We start from the raw sequence: 22,700 nt of genomic DNA on the forward strand, positions 1-22,700 counted from the left end.
GCCGCGGCTGCCGCTTGTTTGCACTCGGCTTATCCGGAGCGGAAATTCCTTTCCGTTTTTTTGTGAATGACAAACTCATTAACGATTCATCAACACAACCTGTTCCAGCCGGCCCGTCGCCGCGGCAACAAGCCCCTTCCGCGCGCCCCCATTGGCTGCGCCGGAGAATGTATCCATTGAGGCGTCCCGCGGTTGTGCCCATTGAGGAGTCGCCGGGCTGCGCGGGGCCGCGGCGGAGGGGCGGCTGCTGCTGCGGGCGGGGAAGGGGCAGCGGCACCGGCACCGGCACCCGCGGCGCTTTTCTGCGCTGAGCGGGGGAGCCCTGCTCGGCGGCACGTTAATTGGATTTCATTCACTCGGGGCGGAGGAAAAGCCCAAGGGCTCGGGCTGCAGCAGCGATTAGGCAGGTTCATTCAGGGATTCATTGACAAAAAAAAAAAAAAGAGACCGGCCAGGCTGGCTGCGCGCACGCAGGCACACACACACTTACACAGACACACACGGACACACATACACACACTTGGACACGCACGCATTTACACACACACGCACGCCGGGGCTGCTTCTGCCTCCCCGTGACTCCACCGCCGCCCGGCGCGGGGGAGGCGGCGCGGGGGGGCTGCGTGATTCATTTTCCTGGGGCGGAGGGAGATAAGTTGTGTGGAGTTGGAGGGGTGCAGCCCGCCCGCCGAGCCAGCCGCATGCCTCTGTGAGAGAGAGGGGCGCTTCCAGAGCACGCTCCGCTTCCCCCGTCCTCCCTCATGCTAGATACGTTCAGACCCGTCCCTTTCGCGTCGGAAATGGCGATTAGTAAATCCGTGGCGTGGCTGAACGAGCAGCTGGAGATGGGCAACGACCGGCTGCTGCTGATGGACTGTCGGCCGCAGGAGTTGTACGAGTCGTCCCACATCGAGTCGGCCATCAACGTGGCCATCCCCGGCATCATGCTGCGGCGGCTGCAGAAGGGCAACCTGCCCCTGCGCTCCCTGGTCTCCAGCAGCGAGGAAGACCGGGAGCGCTTCGCCCGCCGGTGCGGCACCGACACGGTGGTGCTGTACGACGAGCACAGCCGCGACTGGAACGAGAACACGGGCGGCGAGTCCGTGCTGGGGCTGCTCCTCAAGCGCCTTAAAGACGAAGGTTGCAAGGCGTTTTATCTGGAAGGTGAGAAGGGCCGCCTGGGGTTGATCGCTGCCTGCCGGAGGGTCCGGGGCTGTGGGTGTCGGGGAGGCGAGCACCGCGGCTGGGCGGTGCGGTTCTCTGCCCGGGGAAGGGAGGGAGGTTGTCCGCAGCGTCCCCCAGGCATTGCACATTGAGGCTCCGGGAGGACACCAACCTGAAAAGCCCCCTGCCCCTCTCCCTCCCCAGCATCCCTGTCCTCGCTTTGTTTAAAGAGACCTCGAGGGCTGGAGTCGCTGTAGCGGCGTGGGGAGGACAGGGCTAACGGGAATCCCGGCATGAGCCGGGGAGGACAGAAGGACTTGCCGCCGAGACATGTCTCCAGAGGTCCCCGCAGGGCGAAGCGGCACAGAGCTTTAATCTTCAATGTGCTGAGCCCTCCGCCGCAGCGGGCGATTTTCTTAAGCCGTCTTTTAGGTTAGTCCGGCTGCGTGAGATTATGATTTTTTTTTTTTTTTTTTTTTTTTTATTCCCCGGGGCTCCAGAGGGTGGGAAGCAGATGACCCTTTGCAGACACGACTGTACCAGGGAAGTCGGCTTGCCATCTTATGTCAGGTTGCATTTTTCCCCTCCCTTCGCTTTTCTCTCCAGGTGGTTTCAGCAAGTTCCAGGCCGAGTTCGCCCTGCACTGCGAAACTAACCTAGACAGTTCGTGTAGCAGCAGCTCTCCTCCTTTGCCAGTCCTGGGCTTGGGAGGCCTTCGAATCAGCTCCGATTCCTCATCAGACATTGAATCTGACATTGACAGAGACCCCAATAGTGCCACGGACTCCGATGGCAGCCCTCTCTCCAACAACCAGCCTTCCTTCCCGGTGGAGATTTTACCCTACCTCTACTTAGGCTGTGCCAAGGACTCTACTAATCTGGACGTTTTAGAAGAGTTTGGCATTAAATATATCTTGAATGTTACCCCCAACCTGCCTAATCTCTTTGAAAATGCCGGCGAATTCAAGTACAAACAGATCCCGATCTCTGACCACTGGAGCCAAAATCTGTCTCAGTTCTTTCCTGAGGCCATCTCCTTTATAGGTGAGACTCGTTTATTTGCTAACCACCTATATGTCAAGCAGCAGAATTCAGGAAATTTCGGGCGAGAAGCGGTAGCAGCGATTCTGTCAGTCTCTGGGGGATGCCCGCTTTCTAGTTTTAAAGCCATCTTAAGTTGAGGGGCGGGTAGGGGCTCTTTGGGGGTTATTGAGGAGCCCTGGTGAATTGTAAGCGACGTTTGCAGGTTGCAGACACATTGCTGGTTTGGTTTGGCAGGCTCTGGGATTCCGGGATTCCTCCCCGAGCAGTTTATGTTGGAGCTGGGGACTGAGCAATGCGCAGGATGATGGGGGATCTTTCTATATATCTCTTCCTGGCGGGAGGGGGCAGGTAAATGAGCCAGGGGTTGATGGCTTATTCGTCCTTACTTTTGTTGTGTGGTGTTCGTTTCCCCCCCCACACACACCTTGAGGTTACTAAATAACAGTATAATAAGAAAATACCTGGGAACTAACTTCAAGTTTTAAATACAAGTTATTCATAACGGGTATCCTTGGCAAATGTATAGTCAGAGCTTTAATTAAATCTCGTGGTAATAATGATATACCTCTCGGGCTCGGTGCCTCGTTTAACCAGCCCTTAGACATTTGTCAGCTTTGGAAACACGTCCCCTTGGGCTCCAGAAGTTGTGGTTAAAATCTGAACTCTCCTTCGTTTCGGGGAGAACTAAAAACACCCCATCGCGGTGCGGCGGGGTGGGCATTGCATTATCTGTTGGGAAGCTGTGCTGTAATCCGGTTGAATGATACCGGTAATAGTGGAGAATGTAGGTAATCTGAGCCCAGCAGGAAGAAATGTGGGCTGGAAGCCACAAAGAAACTAATCTCCAGGCATTGTAATGCATTTCCTATTACAAAGGAACCCATTTTCAACCAATGTTGACATCCTGTTCCTCCTAATGGGCTGTCCCCTGTGACTTCCCTCATTCTTTTAAAATGCCTGAATACCTCCATTGTTAGCTGCACAACAGTTGGAGAATAATTTAATAGACCTTTGCAGTCTGCTGGTCTGTATAAAAGGCATTCGGTGACATATTGCAGGATTTCCATGCTGGGGCAAGGGGACTGTAAGAATTTGAGGCAAATCTCCAGGCAAAAGCCTGTCTTTTAAAACTGACTTTTAAAACAGTCATGCAGCGTATCCTGCTCCCTTTGTCTCATTCTTAGTGTTCTCAGCTCTTGGGCTCGGGTATATACACGTAGGGGGGTTGATTCTCCTCTTGTCCTGGTTTTAAACCGGTGAAGTTAACTCTTGCATTGCTCTGCTGGCCACTGGGATCAGAATCGTCCTTTCTTCCTGCTTGATACTGATCTCACTTGTGTTGAGAGATCAGTTACCAACCCCCTGTCTTATGTGTCCTTCTCTGCCTCTTTGTCTCTGTACAGATGAAGCACGGGGGAAGAACTGCGGTGTCCTGGTGCATTGCTTAGCAGGGATCAGCCGCTCGGTCACAGTGACAGTGGCCTACCTCATGCAGAAGCTCAACTTGTCTATGAATGATGCCTATGATATTGTCAAAATGAAGAAGTCCAACATTTCACCCAATTTCAACTTCATGGGTCAGCTGCTGGACTTTGAGCGGACTCTGGGGCTGAGCAGCCCCTGTGACAATCGAGTGCCAAACCAGCAGCTGTACTTCACCACCCCTTCCAACCAGAACGTCTTCCAGGTGGATTCCCTGCAGTCCACGTGAGCTCCCACCACCTCCCTTCTCCTGTCCATTTCATGGGATCACTCCTCAATGGTTTCTCTTTGGCAGTGATAAAGAAAATGCAGCTTTCTCTTTTTCTGGCCTCTGCTATCAAAAAGCAGCTGCCAGTGCAGGCTAGGAAAGGTTACACAGTATGGAATCGGCTATGACGAAGGGAGGGAATGTTGTGAGCTCTTGGGGAAGCACCACAGTGACCCGGTGGCAGGTGGGCAGTGTGCTCGTCCCCGCTTGCGCAGTGTCTTGGATCTGAGGACTTGCAGGGGGGTAGGGTAAGGTTGGACAGGCTGAGCATGTGTTCTCGGGAGACTGCAACTGTCCTGCTTCCCTCTCTGCTTTCGGATCTGTGACACACATCTTTGTCTTCAGTGAAGACTTGTTATTTTTGTTTGTTTGTTTTAATTTAGAGGAGCCAAAGAAAGAGATTTCAGCTTAGTTGTATTTGGAGTACTTGTTTGCCAGGAGCTTGGTAGTATTCTACTTGATCAATGTAAATATTTAATCTTAAACTGATTTGAGTTTTTCTTTTTTGAATTCACATGTATTCAAGAAATCAATCCAAGGGAGATCCATGTTTTTGTTCTCTTCATAAATTCTGCTTTTTTTTTTTAATTGCAAAGAATATATTTGCAGCATGCATAATTTTATTGTTCAGCTGAAGCAAGTTTTCCATGAGGGAGAAATGGCAATGGTGAGAAGTTTGTAAGTCATGTTTTGTGAGCAAGTACAGTCTCTTCTTTCATATATTTTTCTTGTGGTGACTTTTTTTTTCCTCACGCTCTTGATGTGGTTTCCACATGATATATATATATTTTTTTTAAATTAAATTAATTTTTTGCCTTACCTTTTGTAAATAGATCATCTGGGAGATTTGTCTTTGAATGCAAAAGATTTTTGATCACTTTTTAAAACTTTCAGATGTGCGAAACAGTGCATTACCTCTGTACAAATTCTTCAGGGAGCTTCACCTCAAATGCAATATTTTGCGTCTTTTTCTTTTTTTCGTATAAAACTGGAAGTATGTGCGAGCATTTGTACCTGTGTGTACGCACAGTGAACCTGCACACGGTTGCCAATAAAGGGGGAGTCTAATTCACGGTGTAAAAGTTTTAAGATGGAGTTTACTATAAGAATGTAAAACCTTAAATTATTAATAAATAACTATTTTTGGCTATTGAGAACCTGGCTGCTTTCTTCCCCTTTTCCCCTCTGTGTGGGTGTGGTTAATTGCACATACACATATGGTTATGTTTAAAGGTAATGATTGCTTTCAAAAGCTTTTGTACAGCCCCTAAGACAATAAAGCCTTGATTTCCCCTTTGGTCCACTGGTGCCTAAATGAATAAACAGTGCATGTGCTGGATTTTTGTCTTGTTTTGGTGAAGGGAATGCTTTTGAAGGCCTTTAGGTTAATTGCAAAGTATTTTGTAAGTATTTTGTCATTCCTTTGCTGCCTCAGGGATACACCTGGCCCTGGGCCATATGGATTTTTCTTTGTAAGAGTGGGGAGCTGCTGTTTTCTGGGTTTGAGTACAAGTTTTGGCCACTTTATTACAGGTGCCAGGAGCTGGGTTTGTGCTCTCCTTCTCTGTCTGGCAGGAACTCATTTCACAGATCCATCAACAGTCTGCAGCCTGTAAATGATTTTTTTTTTTTTTTTTTCCTGTTGCTGTTCAGCCACATTTCAATTTAGCAGGTGAAGGCAAGGAGGAAAAGTTTCTATATACCCTTAGTCACCTTGTTTCCTCTTTGGACCCTCCAAGTAGTCCTGTCTCTGCAGAAGGAAAAAGGGGGATTATAGTGATTGCAAAGCTTCCTGCTGCCATTTATTTCCATTAACATCCTTCCTGAGGAGAAGTGGCCTAAGGCAGGGTGGTGCCAAAAATCCGTGTGCAGCTCTGCAGCCCCAGCTGATGCCACAGCTGGGGCTGTTGTCTGGGGTTCTGCAGAACTGGCAGCCGGAGCAAATTTCAAGTAATTTTAGAAACTGCAAGTGTGTGAAATGAAAAGCAAATGAAACATGGGAAAAAAGTGAGTCAGTGTCTCATGCAGTAGTGGCCTAGATTGAGTGCATAAACTGTGAAAGTAGAAGTGGGTTGCAGTTAAACTTGGCTTGTGCTAATCCAGTTTTGAACCGTTTCCGCTCTTGGCATTCCCTGTGCTGCTCTGTTCAAAGTGGAGATTTGCAAGCAGCTCTAGCAATTTCCTGTCCAGCTGCAGCTCAAGTGACTTTTTTTTTTTTTAATATGATCTGTGGATAATTTTAGCCAGTTTCCTCTTTGTGGATTATTAATCTGCTTTCCTTGTAGAACCTACATAGCTGTGTCCCTACTGTTCTGCTGAAGTCAACAGATGGCCTCCCCACCACTTCCTCTCGTTTTCGCTGTGGGTTTGTTGTCAGGCCACTTCTGAAATTAATAGTGTTTTCTGGCTGGCTGCCACAGGCCATTACCACAAAGGGGAAGTAACACATCTGAATAGCAGGAAGCCGGGCAGGGTCACAGCGTGAACTGAACCTGTTGAGCGCAACCGGGTCTCTCCTGTTCAGCAAGTGTAGGGCTCCTCTTCCCCCCACCTTTTCATACGCCTCGCACAGCAAAAGGGCTGGAGCCGAATGCCTCAGCTGTTTGCACCGAGCAAATATTTCTGGCTGAATGAGTTGCAAATGTTAATTGTGATGAGGTGCCCTGTTAGGGTGAGGAGGTAAAGAGCAGCATGCAGCGATGTAGCCTAGGGGAGGAGGGCCTTGGTTTTCTTTGCAAGCTGCTTTGAAAAGTTAGTGCTCACAAGGGCTTCCTGCTTCCTTCCTGCTGCGCCGAATGACTAACACCAAATGGGTACTTCTGCAATTCATCATTTTTCAGGACAAGGAAGCAACGCAAGCCAGCTTTGCTCACACACACTACAGCAGAGTTGGGCAGAAAACTTGTTCCAGATTTTTCCTCGAGCGAGGCCTGAACCAGGGCTGTTAGTCAGAAACCTTGGCTGAACTTGAACCAGGTCTGGGTGGGAACAATTTTGGTCACAGGTAAACCCAAACCAGAACTGGAACGTAACCGAAACCTGCTTCAGCCTCTAGTTTTGCTGAGGATGTTCACATTCTTTCATATGCCAGCTCTTAATTACAAGTGGTTTGGAGGGAAAAGTGGAGAGGTCACTCACCAGCAATGCTCACCTTCCCTAAGCAGGTTCCTGGGTACCTCTGCCCCAGCGCAGGGAAGAGAATGGATCACGGTACACAAACGCTTGCCAGCTTTTCTGAGGCTGGGCTCTGCTTGCTCCCCTCTCCCTGCCCCCCACCAGCCCTTGTTTCAAAATAACTTGCTTCCTCTCTCCCCTCCCTCATTTTGGTCCTTGCTGGGATGGGGCAGAGGTCTTGGACTTCTGGGGGGTTTGGCAGCTATTGCGGTTCCTCAACTGGTAAAGTAATTTGTAAAGGGAAGAATAAATCCTTTGTGCCTGTAGGGACAGGCCTAATGTGTATAGGGGAAAGGAGGGAGAATATCCCCCCTTTGCAGCTAAAAAAGTCACAGCCTACTTCATATTATAGAGAAGTGATCATGCCACTGTACTTGGCGCTGGTGAGGCTCTACCTTGAATACTGTATTCAGTTTTGGGCCCCTCATCATAAGAAAGACATTGAGGTACTAGAGAGAGTGCAGAGGAGGGTGATGAAACTGCTGAAGGGTCTGGAGCACAAGTGTGATGAGGAGCAGCTGAGGGAACTGGGGCTGTTCAGCCTGGAGAAAAAGAGGCTGAGGAGAGACCTGATCGCTGTCTACAACTACCTGAAAGGAGGTTGTAGCATGGAGGGCATTAGTCTCTTCTCCCAAGTAGCAAGTGATAAGTACAAGAGGAAATGGCCTCAAGTTGCACCAGGGGAGGTTTATATTGGACATTAGGGAAAATTTCTTCATGGAAAGGGTTGTCGGGCATTGGAACAGGCTGCCCAGGGAAGAGGTGGAGTCACCGTCCCTGGAGGTGTTTAAAAGGCATTTAGACAAGGTTCTTAGGGACATGGTTTAGTGCTAGAGTTAGCCTATGGTTGGACTCGATGAACCTGAGGTTCTCTTCCAAACAATACGATTCTATAGGAGTAGGAGGTACTGAATTCTTTCAGAAGCTATGGAGATCTCAGGAAGGAAAACTACCCTCAGGAGCGATCAGAGCTTTCTCACTCGACCCATCTGTGTCTTTAAGAGTGAAGTTGTGTCTTGTGGCATCCATGTACCCTTTGCTCTGGTATGGCTGAGGTTCCTCTCAGTATTTGAATGCACTTTAGCACTTTACTTTAGATTTTCTTTGCAATAACATCGTGTAGCTCACTGTGCTGATTCCTCTTCCTGCATTTCCTCTTTCCTGCTCACACCCTTTCAAACCCCTCTATGGCCACATTTGAAATATCTTCCATCTCTTTCTGGTTTTTGTTGTTATATCCATCACTTTCTCTTTACACATTCTCTCTATCCTTTTTTTAATGCTTCTCCCATGCCTTCTTCCAGATCTTTTCCTAAGCTCCATGGTCCATCTTTTCTTCTCTTCCATTTTCTTACCTTTTTTCCCAGTTGCTCTCTTCCTGTTTGTCTTGTTTCCTAAATCAACTCCAGCTTCTCCCAGCCTTAGCCTCCCTGCTGCTTTTTGTTTTCACAGTGAAAAACAGGATGAGTATCGAAGACTCAATCAGTTTTAGTGAACTACAGGAAAGGTGTATATGAGAGGAAGAAGTAAGAAAATACCACTGCTGTCCTCTTGCCAGTTACTGGAAGATGAGCTCATTCTCCATCTCCATTCCCTGTCATTGTGTAGATTTGGCTTCCCTGGGTCCTCCTTATATAGCACCGAGTGCTCTGCCACTGCTAATAGAGAAGGTGGGCATGGGGAAGCAGCCTTTCGTCTGGGCCCATCCGGAGTATTCATCCCCTTTGAGGAGCAGGGAGTGGGGAGGAAAGCAGGGAGAGATCTAACACGTGGTTGCTAAAGGTGGCTCTGCTGACAAAACTGAAGCCAGGCTTAACGATCGTGTGTCTGGAGAGTATTTCTTTGGCTTCTTTTGCATTCTGAAAAGCTTATTCAAAAATTTTTCCTCGTTGAGAGGCATGATGACACTTTATTCAGAGCTCCAGCAAAAGCAATTGCATGTGAACATTATAACGAGGCTACAGCTTAGGGCCCTCTCTCCATGCTGCTATAAATTACCAGAAGCTTTGCCTGAGCGAAGATGGTGGAACAAATTGCTAAGCTCAGTTCGATGCCCCCATAGACCTTGAGTGTGCGTGTTCAGCATTGCTCAGTTACCCCAGGAACACAAGTATGGGGCCAGACCCCTCCATCATGCAGCAGCGCACACGAGTGACTCCTGAGACTCCAGCACGATGCTGCATTCCAGGAAGGTGGCTGAGTTTGCTCCAAACACCTCATAGCCAAAGGGAAATAAAGGCTACCCACTGGTGTGTTCTCATGGCGTGTGGTGACAGTGGAACATGCAAACTCTGCCCTTTCCTCCCACCCCCAACAGCCAGAAACGGATGGGGCTGCATCATGCACCTCCTTTCTTCATTGCCAAATTTGAGAGATAAGCGTGTGCTGTAACTTAGTAGATAGCACAGGCAGAAAGCTGATATGGGAGCTGCTGTCTTTTGAGTAAAGTGCTTGTCTCTGTAAGGAAAGGAAAAAAGCATGTTAGATGTTTTCCGTTGTTTGTTATCGTAGGGATCTGCAAGTGCTGAGGGAATTTTGGAGTGCTCACAGCCATAGCTTTTCCTCATAAGGCAAAGATGAAGCATGTTGACTTACCACAAACATAAGGAGATGATTATCAGATGGAAAGTGGGGGTATAGAGTCTGTTTAGGAAATATTTCTTAATGACAGGAGTTGCATTCAGGACTATATTTGAGAGATGCAACAGAAAGTGCACCCTGCTCCATTTCACAGCTGCGATCCCCAGGACGCAGGAAGCGCACAGCAATGCTGGCGCTCTCCCATCCCAAGGCTGTTCCAGCACTGCAGATACCAGCGACATAAAATGATACTATGTGGGAGGTCTGTTTACCATAATGTGGAGACCATGGTGAAGCACTTTGCTCATTTCGCCGGAGGCACAAGTGTTTTGGAAAGTCCTGCTGCCGAGATATTCTACTTTCCCAAATGGGCAATGTCCTTGCATAACTCCAAGATTTTTATTTTAACAAACTTCTCTGTTTTTCTGTTGAAGTAATGTTTTGGGACATTACGGAAGTTTCTCTTTTCTTTTCTTTTTTTTCTTTTTTTTTTTTTTTTTTTTTTCCTGCTGACCTCAACTCTGTAGGAAATAAACTCCCATCTGCAAGTGAAGCCATCTGAAAAACAAATGGATGGCTGACACTTGGTTTACTCCAGGCAAAAGTTCTTCATCATTTAAAGGTGATGTTTTTTTTCCCTTTGCTGGAAAATGATGTCCTAACAAAAGCAGACTAGAAGCACTAGTACTTAGTATTTGTGAAAACACATTAACTGTTCAGTTGGTGGGTTGGACACACAAATGATGTACATCAGTATAGCAGCAGAGACTACCAGTGGAGACTCTGCCACAGACTGGTGGTTGTAACCCTCTTGAACCCCTTGAAGACATTATCTGCCTCTATATAGAGACCATTATGGACATTATAGATTTTTGTAGAACTTTTTTTCCTGCATACAGTAAAGTTATAGGATTCTGAACTAGGTATTGAACAAAAAAGTAGAACATCTAAATGTGGTGAGAGAGAATTTTTCACCTTGTTTTAAAAAATCATGACTTTAATGTCCTGTGGACCTACTAACACATAAAAAAAAATTCAGAATCAGTGAAACTTCAGGTATTGCTCCATTGATTAGGATGTAAATTTCATTTTTTGTGTCAGTATTTCTTTCCCATTCATTTGAGGAATTTCTAGGCCAACCTTGCTCTCTGTGGAGAATTGTAGTGCAGCACCTCTCATCTGGGCTGAAACTGAGCCCATGCTGAAGCCCAGCACTTAGCTGATATTCCATTTAAGCATTAGGAATTCAGTAACACTAAGATTCTGTGGAGGATGTTTTTGTTACATATACAGACAAAATATGTTTGATTTCTGGGAATACAAAACAGGAACAACAAATTAGTCTTTCACACACACCTTTACAATCCTGCACCCAGGTTTTTTGTTTATTTGTTTGAAGTGAAGTTTTGCAGGCTACTGTATGTGGACAGAGGCTTTTTTATATTTGCAAATTACCATAAGAGCAGACAACAATGTCTATTATTAAGGTGGACTAATGCTTCCTCTTATAAGAGAACTTTAATTTCAGATGTTTACAACTTTGCTAGACTTTGTTTGGACTTGAATATAAATGCCTCAGGCCGATCTATAAAGATGAAAAGAAAAGAATGTCCCTGTGAAAATGTCATTCTAAAAGACTTGGCCCCTTTTTCTTTTCAAAAGAAAATGCCTTGGTTTTTGTCTGTGTAACAAAATCTGTTACTGTTTCTTTGAACAGCTTCAGCACTCTGTGCCTGGAAGAAGGGACATGCAATCTGGCAGGATATGTTGGGAACGTGCCTGGTGCTGCTTCCCCAAAAACCTCAGTTTACCCAGTATTTGAGCAGTTGGAAGATGGTGATTTGCACATGCAAAGCAACTGCATCTTGAACTTTCTTTATAAGTTAGCAGCAATAAAATTTAGCTGAGATGGCTCCTGGTGTTGAGCAGCTTGCAGAAATGCCAGCCCCACCAATCACAGCTAGCTCAAGTGCCTCTGCTCTGTGCAGTGTATATATGTAAAGAGTATACTCTTTACATCCCTTTTTTTTTCCTGGGAAAAATATGGATGAGTCATTGAAGAACAGTTTTGGGGTTAGACAGAGGAGGAAATGTATGCCAGCTGACAGAAAGCAAGGTGTCATGGTGATGTTGCTGGAAAGGCAAGAGATGAGGAAAGGTAGCTCTTTCTGAGGTTCATCAGCAGTTAAACTTTGTGTGTTTTGAGGAGTCTCAGGTGTCAGCTAGGTGCACAAGTTCTTCTGTAACCTTCGAAGTGCTTGACATTGTAACCTTAATAATATTCTTCTAATAGTGGTTTTTGATTCATGCAAGTAATACGTTTGAACCTCTCTGATGAGATCTAAATGAATGGCATTCCTATGGCTTTACACAAGAGTAGTGGAGATCACGCTCAAGCCCTCAGTTTGTTATTACAGTATTAAGGTTTTAAAAGAATCTATCAATTGCTGTGAGATAAAATTCACAGGATTGTCATTTTTTATGCTTCAAATTGTAGGTAAGCTTCCTTTGGCAAGGATTTAATCATTTGGTATGTTTATACAGTACCTTGTCTAATGAGAATTGGTTAGAGCTATGGGGCATTATTGTGATGTTAATAATAAATATGATAGTTATCTGTGGTGAAAAGTAAATTTCCCTTTTTTCCTGAGTCCTGTACAGCCAGGTAGTGTGTAGCCTGACTTAAAGAATGTGCATGTTGCTGTATTCCAGAATGACAGTTCTTATCTACATCCTCAGATTGCTGAGTCTTATTACAGAGTTCAGTGAGCTTATTCCTGTCAGTAAAGTTATTCACACACTTAACTATTTGCAAAATAGCAAAATAGCACTGGGGCTTTCTTTTGGCTGTGAAAACACATTGCACACTGCAAGCTGCATAATAATTAATAATATCAACTAATAATAGAAGAAGCCAGGAATTCTTGGGCAAGGCAATTTCTCACAGTACTAGAATTTTCTGAATTAACTAATGAGCTATTATAAATGCCCTTGTGTTTTGGTTGCTCAGCATAAGGGAAGAAGAAACTGTTTAGGAAGCACAGAGCCCTCACGCTCTGGAGAGCTGGTTCCACAGAGGAGCATCAAACAGGGAACTTAGGCAACTCGATCCTAAGTCATGAGCTGCTTAAAAGTCCATCCTATGCTTTTGCTTTTGAGAGCGTCACAGACAGGACTCATACTTCATGTCATTGCAGCATTATACATTTGGTCCCTGAAATAAAGCTGAAGTAATACAGTGAGGAATGAGGCCCAGGAGCCATGTGCGAGTGCCATTACTTGAGGGAAAAAAGGAAAAATAAACTTTCTAATATATTCTTGTAAATGTGAGTTTCTGATATTCAAGAAACACAGAAAGGAACCTGTATTGTTCCAGAGTGAATGTCAGATGATTCTGTTCCTTGTGCCTTCTGTCTACAGTGATGGAGATGATTGATTCATTCCCTGTAGAAGTTTCTAGCTGCTTCTGTATATTGGGTGTCTGCCTAGAAGTCACAATTTTTGTCAGGTGTGTCTTTGATCTGTTGGTAATCACAGACCTGGCTAAAGACAGTAGGTTTGCTTCTTTTGGACTCAGTACCAGAGAGTTTAATAAATGCTCTCTTATACAATGATGTTAGGAAGCAGACATGGGTTATAGACCAAGGCAAGAAGTGTGTGACAAAGCTTGAGCAGTACTAAAATACTTGGTCTGTGCATGCAATAACAAGAATACGATGGGCAAGCTGTTGTTTGTACAGAAAAGAGAAAAGCCACCAGACTATAAGGGAAACAGTCATGGTCACCATATTGAGATGGAGCTGACAGTCTGGCTGCAAAAGTTAACTAGTTTTAGTGTTGCTGCTAGTGCATCAGAGAGCAGTTTCCTCTAATCTGAACCTTGAAAAACCATATCCCAACGTTTGTTGTACCATGGGCACTGCTCCTGTGCTAGGTTTCAGAAAAAAAGGCACCCTTCACTTTGGTGGATTTTAGCATTGTTGTTGTGCCATTTATCTGGGGTAATTCACATGACCATAATTAACATAAAAATGCACTTGTCATTTTCTATCATCACGTCAGAAGAATGCTTCAAAAGAAAAAAAAAAAGCCTTGTGTCTTACGATTAGTCATCACCACTAACTTATTTTACTCTGATATAATTAAAAGAAAATATATGCAAAACCTTCCCATCACAAAAGGAAGCTATTACTGATGAGAACAATTTCATTTAGTTCATGTATGGAGAAAGTTTGCATTCTCATGCCAGCCTGGGGTTCCTAAAATCCCTGGGAAATGCCAACAAAATGACAGAGAACTAAAGAAGACCAGCTATTGCTTTTTTTTTTTCTGGAGAGACTGGAAAGTCTCCTTCTATCCACAGCCTAGGGAAGAGCTCTAGAATGCCACTTCCTTGGGCTGGAGACATCTTTCTGTGCACACGCAAGTGTCCCACCGCAGAGCTGAGAGTTGTTTTTGCTACCATTGTTCTTGTACAAAACACTTTTTCTGCTATGACAGTATGTGTGCCAGCTACTCTGGGAGCCTTCAACTTCACAGAGGAGTCATGAGAGGATCCTTCTGACAGCTCAGCTTGGAAGCAGAAAGCTGTGTCTGCCTTACTGTGCTTGGCTTAATCCAGCTGGCAACTGCAGCACTGTTAAATACACCTTTGCTCTGAGAATTGAACTGCAAGGTAATTCCACTGCTGTGCTAATTACCATCACAGACTGAGGATTTCCAAAGATACCCCTTGCCCGTGTCAGCCAAAGCATTTCCGTCCATTTCCCAAAAGCGAGGGAGGTGGCCAGGGTGCTGTGACAGAGCCCAGCGGGACCTGGCACGGGAAATAGCTGGCCTCAACATTTCCACTCTTCCGCTCCCATATAGGGGCTCAAAATCCACTGGCAGCAGCAGGCAGAGGGCTGCTCGCAGTGACGAGGGAGAACAAAGTGCCGCCGATCCTGTCGGAGCTGTCAGCTTTGATACCGGCGAGGGGGTAGCAGCGTATCTGTTATCCTTGACGGCAGCCAGCGGAATTAATTTTGGAGTGACTCCATGCTGTGGAATGAGGGCTGCCCTGCTCTGTGATGGATTTCCAGGCAAAATCTGTGATTTTGTTTTGAATGTTTAAAGATTTCCAGTGGTTGGGCTCTAACCCCTTAAAAAACTGGAATCTGCCCTCAACCTATGCTATGGGCAAGCAGCAAAGGCACAAAACTCAGTCTCGTGTTATATTCAGGACACTGCACAGATACCACTCTCTTGTGGTGCTTGTTTCCTCCACTGTACGTGTGAGTTTATCCTTGTTTATTCTTCTGACCACCCAGCAAGTCCCATTTGTCCACAGAACTCTTAAGTCAAAAGCAGAAACCTCTCCATTTCTAAAGAATTTTGTGCTGAGGCTTTTGGGAGAGAGAGGGAACATATTTAAGAAATAGCTTGTTTAATTTAGTAAATCAAACAGCTTTAGGAAACAGCCTGGCCCAAATACAAGGTGACATAAAAAAATAAGATCTTTTACTTTTGTCTTACTGAATAGACTAAAAATGAATTCCCAAATGAAAGTAAGTCAATAGATTCTTTATTGCTACACCTTTTGAAAGAAATGCTCTAGCCTTCCCTTCACATCTTGCATTCAGCTAGTTTCCAGAGCAAAAGCAGTCAATTCTGCATTATCTCAGTAGGACATTTTTAATTTTAACACTATCTGCCCTGATCTCTCTTTGTCCAGTTAACATTTCCTTGACCTAGAGTTCAACCCCTTTTACAAAGTAACCTCAGGCTTTGATGGCAGTAATTCTACCTTCACCGGATTCTGAATACACAACCTCCAGGCCCAAAGGAGAAGATTAGCAGACTTTACCCTAATTGCTTGTTATTGTGTAGTTGTTAAAAAAGATTTCGGCTCCAGAAAATGAGGCTGTAGCCAGACAGAAGTTAGCCTGGGGTTCAAAAGTCTTGCAATCTTTGGCTCCACAGGCCTATAAAAGCAAAGTGTTGACTGAATGCAAACAGCTTGCGTGGTGAGAGGCCTCCTTGGAGGGGTGACAGCAGACCATCTGTCATGGGAGGCAGCAGGGGTTGGAGGAGTCCCTCTAATGACTCCTCGCTGGCCTGTTAATGGATATCTCCATCTGATTCCTCCGCTGGTGGGAATGCCAGACTTTGTGATGGCTGCAACGTGCAGACCTTCGCATGCATCTTCTGTTCTTGGGATCTTTGAAGGGGTGAGCCAGGTCTGAGGCACAGCTGGAAAAAGTCCCCCCAGTGCCGTAGGTGCCTGCAACACACTAACCTGCCACTTCTCCAGATGCTCGTTTTACGTTGGTGTAATGAGCACCTATCAACAATTAATGATGGTTGTTGCATGGGGTGAAGGATCAGGAGTGCCTTTGGTGAAGTGAGAAGCAGTCAGTCAGCTCCTCACCTTCAAGCATTAAATGTCGTGAGAGGTCAAAAGGTTTTACGAGGAATGCAAAGTTTGGAATATTTTTAATTAAGCTACATCCTTTGAAATTCTTTCAAGTCAATCTTCAAACAAATCAGGTCTTAAATCAACACCCTTTAAAAGCACATACACCTCTGGTAAGTACCTTCTTGCAAGCTCTACTGGGTATCACAGAAAGCGGTTAATTTAATTTTATGTGAGTCATTAAAAACCTCCACTTAGTGTTGTGTTCATTCACCATAGTATATATTAATATTCCTTTTCCCTGAATACCCGAATTCCTTATCCTATGTAAAGTTGGTGTGTTTCTGCCTGAATGGGTTTACTATCTGAATTTATGAATGCCTTAAATATAAGGGTTACGAGGAGAGTTTGGAATATCAATGTTTTTGTTAACCTAAAACATGCTTGCTTCTTTGTTTTTGTTTTTGTTTTGTTGTTTTGTTTTGTTTTTTTTTTTTTTAAATAATCTATTTTTATGAAATGCCTGTCTCTTAGAGACTTACTGATTGGGGGATATTTTCATCATCCTATAAATAGAAGCTGCAGTTGACATACAAAAAACTGTACTCGTCACTGGAGTTTAAGGCCCTTTTGGAAAGTTTTACTTGCATGAAAAGATTCAGCAGCTGGCTAAATCCCACAACAAATTACATAAACCAGTGAAATCGAACTTGACCCAAACATTTAAAAGACAATAAATGCCATTAAAAGGTAGCAGCTTATCTGGTTTCCACCCTGTCATTTTCAGATCTGTACACTTTCTGTGTTATTTTTGTGACCAGCACACATGGGATTCAAAAGGCACTCTGCTAACAAAGACCTTTGATCCCTGGATTAACTCTTCTAACGCTATTCATAAGCAACTAGGAAAATAAAATTATTACCTCATTATCTATTTTGAGAGAATACTTTAACCGGTCTCTGAGGAGAAGGGCTGTAGGGGCTGCCCGAGTCTCCCAAGTGAAAGCTGATGGCGAGGGGCGACACCTATCAGTGTGAATAGTTCAAATTCCAGCCATAAGCATGAGGTGAGCCCAGCAAAGTCCTTCTGTTGTGAGCTCCAGCATCTGCCCTGGCTTCTCTGGGTCTGTGTTTTGGTGCTACCAGGGCAGCTGCCCCAAGGGTAGTCTCTGGCCCCAGGCCAAGCGATGCAAGATGACTCCTGTCTGCATTGCTCAGGGGTAGCTACTCTCTTTAGGGCAGCATGGCTGGATTCTGGATAGTGCTTGGCTCAGGTCTTCTCTGGCCCCATATGGCCCTGAGAGCTTATTTATTAAGCTTTTGTAATTTACTAATTCAAAGTATGTATTGCCTGCTTGTGGTGTGCCATGACAGCATGTAGGGGATTTGAGGACACAAGGCCTGTTGGAATAACATCAGACAACTGTCATGGGCTGAGGGAGTTAAACTTGCTGCAGTCCAAGTGCATTTTGTCTGTCTGGAGCGGAGCCTGGAGCAAACTATTCTGTCAACTGCATCCAGGCTTCCTCTCCAAGGAAACTAGTCATTTTGCTTCAGAAGGGAGCCTGGGAGTGAGCAAGCATATATTCAGCATGAATGATGAGAGGATCAGATGCTGGCAGCAAACAGGAAGCTGAAGTATGTGACAGTGGAGACGTCTGTTGATCTTTGATGGGGGCCTGTTTCATCCATGGCAAGGGTATAGTTTATGCTTGAAAATAACCCACATTTAGTACTCGGTGCAGCCAATGTTTCCTTAGTTTAAACTCAAGATACTCAGTTTGCAGCAGTGGAGCTACAAAGCAAGGGCTTTTATTGAAAGCTTAAGGCAGAGAGGCCCTGCAGAGGGATCTGGACAAATTGGAGAACTGGGCAATCACCAACTGCATGAAGTTTAACAAGGGCAAGTGCTGGATTTTGCACTGGGGACACGGCAACCCTGGCTGTACATACAGACTGGGTCACAAGATGCTGGAAAGCAGCTCTGCAGAGAGGGACCTGGGGGTTCTGGTTGACGGGAAGTTGAACATGAGCCAACAGTGTCCCTGGCAGCCAAGAGGGCAACCGTGTCCTGGGTGCATCAAGCACAGCATTGCCAGGGAGGTGATTGTGCCGCTCTGCTCTGCACTGGTGCGGCCTCACCTGGAGCACTGGGTGCAGTTCTGGGCACCACAGGATAAAAAAAGATATAAAGCTACTGGAGAGTGTCCAGAGGAGGGCTACGAAGTTGGTGAAGGGTTTGGAGGGGAAGCCATATGAGGAGCAGCTAAAGTCACTTGGTTTGTTCAGTCTGGAGAAGTGAAGACTGAGGGGAGACCTCATCGCGGTCTACGGCTTCCTCACAAGGGGAGGAGGGGCAGGCGCCGAACTCTTCTCTTTAGTGACCAATGACAGACCCCAAGGGAATGGCAGGAAGATGTGCCAGGGGAGGTTTAGGTTGGACATTAGGAAAAGGTTCTTCACCCAGAGGGTGGTGGAGCACTGGAACAGGCTCCCCAGGGAGGTGTCACAGCCCCAAGCCTGACAGTGTTCAAGAAGAAACTGGACAACACCCTCAGACACATGGTGTGAACTGTGGGGTTGTCATAAGCAGGGACAGAAGCTGGACTCGATGATCCTGGTGGGTCCCTTCCAACTCAGGACATTCTATAATTCTGTGAAGTCCCTTTCACTCTGGATATAATTACTGCACAGGCACAGCAACATCTGTCATTAAATTTGGCCTAATCTAGAATGAAGACAGTATCTAATGAAATTGTAGATTGGCTCTATTCTGAACGCCTGCATTTTTGCCACTATACTTTGAGCTGGTTCAGTTTTAAATTTGTCATGTATCCTATTTCATGAGAAACTGAACAAGGAAGCCCGACTTCCTATGGATTTTCATCTGACCTTCCCATAATAATCACAGTTTCTCTCAAAAGTCTGTAAGAATTCCCCAGTTCCCTCATGTCTGCTATACATCCTCGCATTAATCCTTACTTACTCCTTACTTAATCCTTACTTACTATTTTCTCTAATTCCCCATTTTTTCTTCACCTCGTTTCACCCCTATGTCCCTTAACTATAGGCTGAGATAGCACGGTGCTGCCGATGCATGCTGATCAGAAAGTAGAAACATGCATAGTGATTGTCCAGCCAGAAGGTCTTGTGGAGCTCATATTGAAACTTTTCTCTGTTTCTCTTTTCTCTAATTTGCATTAGTTACTTTCCTCTACCCACCTGTTGATTTTCACAAACCTTGTAGGAACTTACCTCCCATTGGAAATCCTCCCTTTTTGTCTGACATTGTTGTCAGCAGCTGTCAGATTTAAAAGCTACCAGGCTGGGAGGTGAATGACAGACAAACTAGGATACAAATGGAAAGACAGCATGAATAGAGAAGCTCAAGTTCCTCAGGAAATGAGGCTAAAGAGAAGATGATGGTGAGATCACCTTGGAGCTCTGCCGGCAGCCGGCGCAGAGAATGCATCTGCCAAGCAGGGCAAAGCTGTTCCTCAAAGCTGGTTTCTGCCAGTTTTTCTCAAAATGTAGGGCAATCAAGATGAAAAGGAAGTTCCTCTAAATGTGATTTCTTTATGCTTTCTTGCCAGGTTGTTTTATTCACAAGGAATGTCGCTGCAGTGTCTATGAGACACTGATACCACAATATCACCAGTACCAATGGGCAGAGTTCAAACAATGAAGAGGCTTTTTGGGTATGTAACAACACATTATTTTTCCACTTTAGCTTCACTTACACCTTCAACACTTGGCACCTAAGGTGAGTTAACTGATGATAATGCATATAAAGCAAAGCCATTTAGATGTACACAGGGAAGATCTGTTTTCAGTTACATGCCTCTGAAGTCAGCAGGGTCCAAAATCTGACACAGCGCATATCCAGAGTAACAGCCTCCAGAGACCTTTCGCGTTTGCACTTTTGATGAGTATTTTTGTGTGGACAAAGCTGACAGTTCATGCTTGTTTTTGCTTTTGGACTTTACCGCTAATGCATGTGACTGGACCAAGGGCTATATACTGCAGAAGATTTTAATCCTAAAGCAGGAAAAAAGTGTTTCTGAGGAACCTAAATCTAAAATCATGATAGAAAACCTGGTTGCTAGAAAAAGCTGCTAACCTCAGTATGTGCTTACCTCTTCAACCTGAAATTGTCCTGGTGGCTAGAATTATAAGTCTGTGCTTTGTCACAGAGATCTCTTTTGAGCAAAAGGACATGCAGACCTCATCTGAGACCAGCAGTAGCTGTTCCATCATCTACGTTCCTTGAGACACTTCATGCTCAGAGAACCCTTAATATACACTGATAGCATAAAGCCTCTCAGAAAACCAATGCTGGCCACTTTCTTTCGAAAAGCTAGGGATTTAGGAGTCCAATTTTTTTGTAATGACCTATATTTCTTCTGAAGAAGATCTGGAGCCATTCTCAGCATTAGAGATTTCAAACCCAACTTGCAGGAAGACCCGTCTATTTTGTCAGTGATGCCACTGTTCAGCAAGGGGCCAGGACTGCAGTGCCTTGATAGCAGTGGCTTTGCAGAGCTCTCCTACAAGAGACAGGCTGACTACTGGGACCATGGAGCCATTCCTTCTCTTTCCCACCAGTCTTTACCTCTTTGCTCTATACTCTAGCAGAGGGAGAGAAGAGTCTCGTCAGTTCCAGGCTAATCAATAACTTTCCTATCTGTGTAATCTCACTTTAGAGGGGAGACATGGCTCTAATCCTCTGCAGGCAAAAGAAATGCTACAGCCACTAGGCCATAATAGAAAAGGTTGGTTCCTTCTCTAGTGATACCACATAAGGAAAAAGTGCAGATTAACCCGGTCCAGAAGTGAGAATCTAGGGGTTTGCAAGATCTTTCCTCGTAGGTGTCTTTCAGAGACCTTAACTCTTAAAGAAAAGGTTATTTCAAACACAACCCTAATCTTGATGATTCTTATTGACTAACTCTAAATGGCTGCCTCAGTAAGTGGAATGTTTAGATTACTTCTCCAAGGTGTGTAACTCTATCAGCTGGTACTGGACGTTGAGGTGTCTGGCAGACACATGTCCCTAAAAGTAAAGCAGTGTGACTACAACTTTATCTCGTATTTCTAATAGTTGCTTAGACCTGAACAGAAGATATAAGACAAAATTTCAGCAGCCACAGAGAATATCTCACTGGGAAAACTTCCTGATGGCTTCTACAGGGCAAGTAGGCAAAGCAGATAAATTATAAACATAGTCAGACTACTCACTCTATGAATCGACGCAGCCCAAATCACTCATCAGGGAGGAACGTGAGGTCTATAAACAACAGGTACTTGCCATGGACAAGTTAAATCAATGATAAAGATCTGAAACACACAGTGCATCAGAGGTTTCCTTCTTTAAGCTCTCTTGTGTATTTGCCTGTCTCTGTTCTTACACATCCCCTTTTACAACAGAAACAGAACGCCTTTTTTTCCAGGACAGCACAACCCTTTATTCAGAGAGCCAAAATTAACGGGCTTGAGTGCCAAGAGTCCTTCTGTAGCCACATCTCTTCTATGTCGTAGGAAGTATTGATGGCCTTTTGTTTGTCATTTCAGCTGCACAGACTAGAAATATATGTGACTTCAGTGTGTACTTTCTATTCCAAGCATGAATCCCATTGGCCTTTCACATGCAGGAACCCCTGGTAACCTCAGCTGAAGTTTTCTAGGCTGAAAGAGAAGGGTTATTCAATGGCTAGAGTGCTACTTCAGGCCTTGGGGGATTTTGCTTGTGATCTCTTCACAGTATTTCTATACTTCTTTTTCAGTGAGTCATATAGTCTCTCAGGTCCCCATGTATAAAGCAAAGTTAACAGCACTTCACACAACACCGTGCAAGTTAGCGCATGACGTTCCTTCAGCAAAAGGGAAGACTGCAAATGAAAGTAAACTGTACAAAAATTACTGCTGGTATCTGAATCCTTCCAACAACCTGAGACAGTTCTTGTTTTTACAATGAAGCCGCACAGATGCCTAGCAGAACTATAGATTTGAACAAAAAATCTTGGTGATACCAAGAAGCGTTTATTGAAGAAATACCGTTATCACTGTGGTTTGTACCTGTGGAAAGCTTTTGTAGTGTTCACAGAAAATAATCCTAGGTTCAACTGGTAGCAGGAATGTATCAAGAATATGAATTACTCTGTTTCTCTCCTTGGGAATACTTATGCATCAGTCAATGTAATGGCCTATATTTATGAGGGTAAATATGGGGCAAGGGTGAAGGGAATAAAAAAAAATTGTTCCATCTCTTCAAGGCACTTCATACTGTGTGGTGTAGCAGCAAGGAAAAATATTCTGACATAGATTACATCCATTTTACCTCTCACTCACAGTCTGATTGTTAATCTGTTCTTGAACTTGCTGCAACCAGTCATCAGCCTCAAGGGCTGGTAGCAAAACTGCAGCTGGGCCCTGAATGATCTAGATTCACCTATCTACTCATCAAAAGCACCCCAGGAGATTTTAAGTGAAGTGAAGATTGAAATCAATGTATATAAAACTTCAGCATGGAAGTGCAAACCTTTGCTGTCTCAGGTGGCCACATTATATTATCTTCCTTACAAACTCATGAAGCTC

General features: G+C 45.0%; 1 protein-coding gene across 1 annotated transcript; it reads left to right on the top strand.

Annotated features, from left to right (window-relative positions):
• The first annotated feature begins 229 nt into the window (after nucleotides 1-229).
• On the top strand, nucleotides 230-19,764 carry DUSP6 (dual specificity phosphatase 6). Its single transcript, XM_065644249.1, has 4 exons — nucleotides 230-1,164; nucleotides 1,771-2,208; nucleotides 3,612-3,915; nucleotides 19,700-19,764. The coding sequence occupies exons 1-4, from the start codon at nucleotides 762-764 to the stop codon at nucleotides 19,737-19,739; spliced, it is 1,185 nt and encodes a 394-aa protein (XP_065500321.1). The 5' UTR covers nucleotides 230-761; the 3' UTR covers nucleotides 19,740-19,764.
• Nucleotides 19,765-22,700: the final 2,936 nt, after the last annotated feature.

Source organism: Caloenas nicobarica, chromosome 1 (genome assembly GCF_036013445.1).
Source record: "Caloenas nicobarica isolate bCalNic1 chromosome 1, bCalNic1.hap1, whole genome shotgun sequence".
NCBI classification, from domain to species: Eukaryota; Metazoa; Chordata; class Aves; order Columbiformes; family Columbidae; genus Caloenas; species Caloenas nicobarica.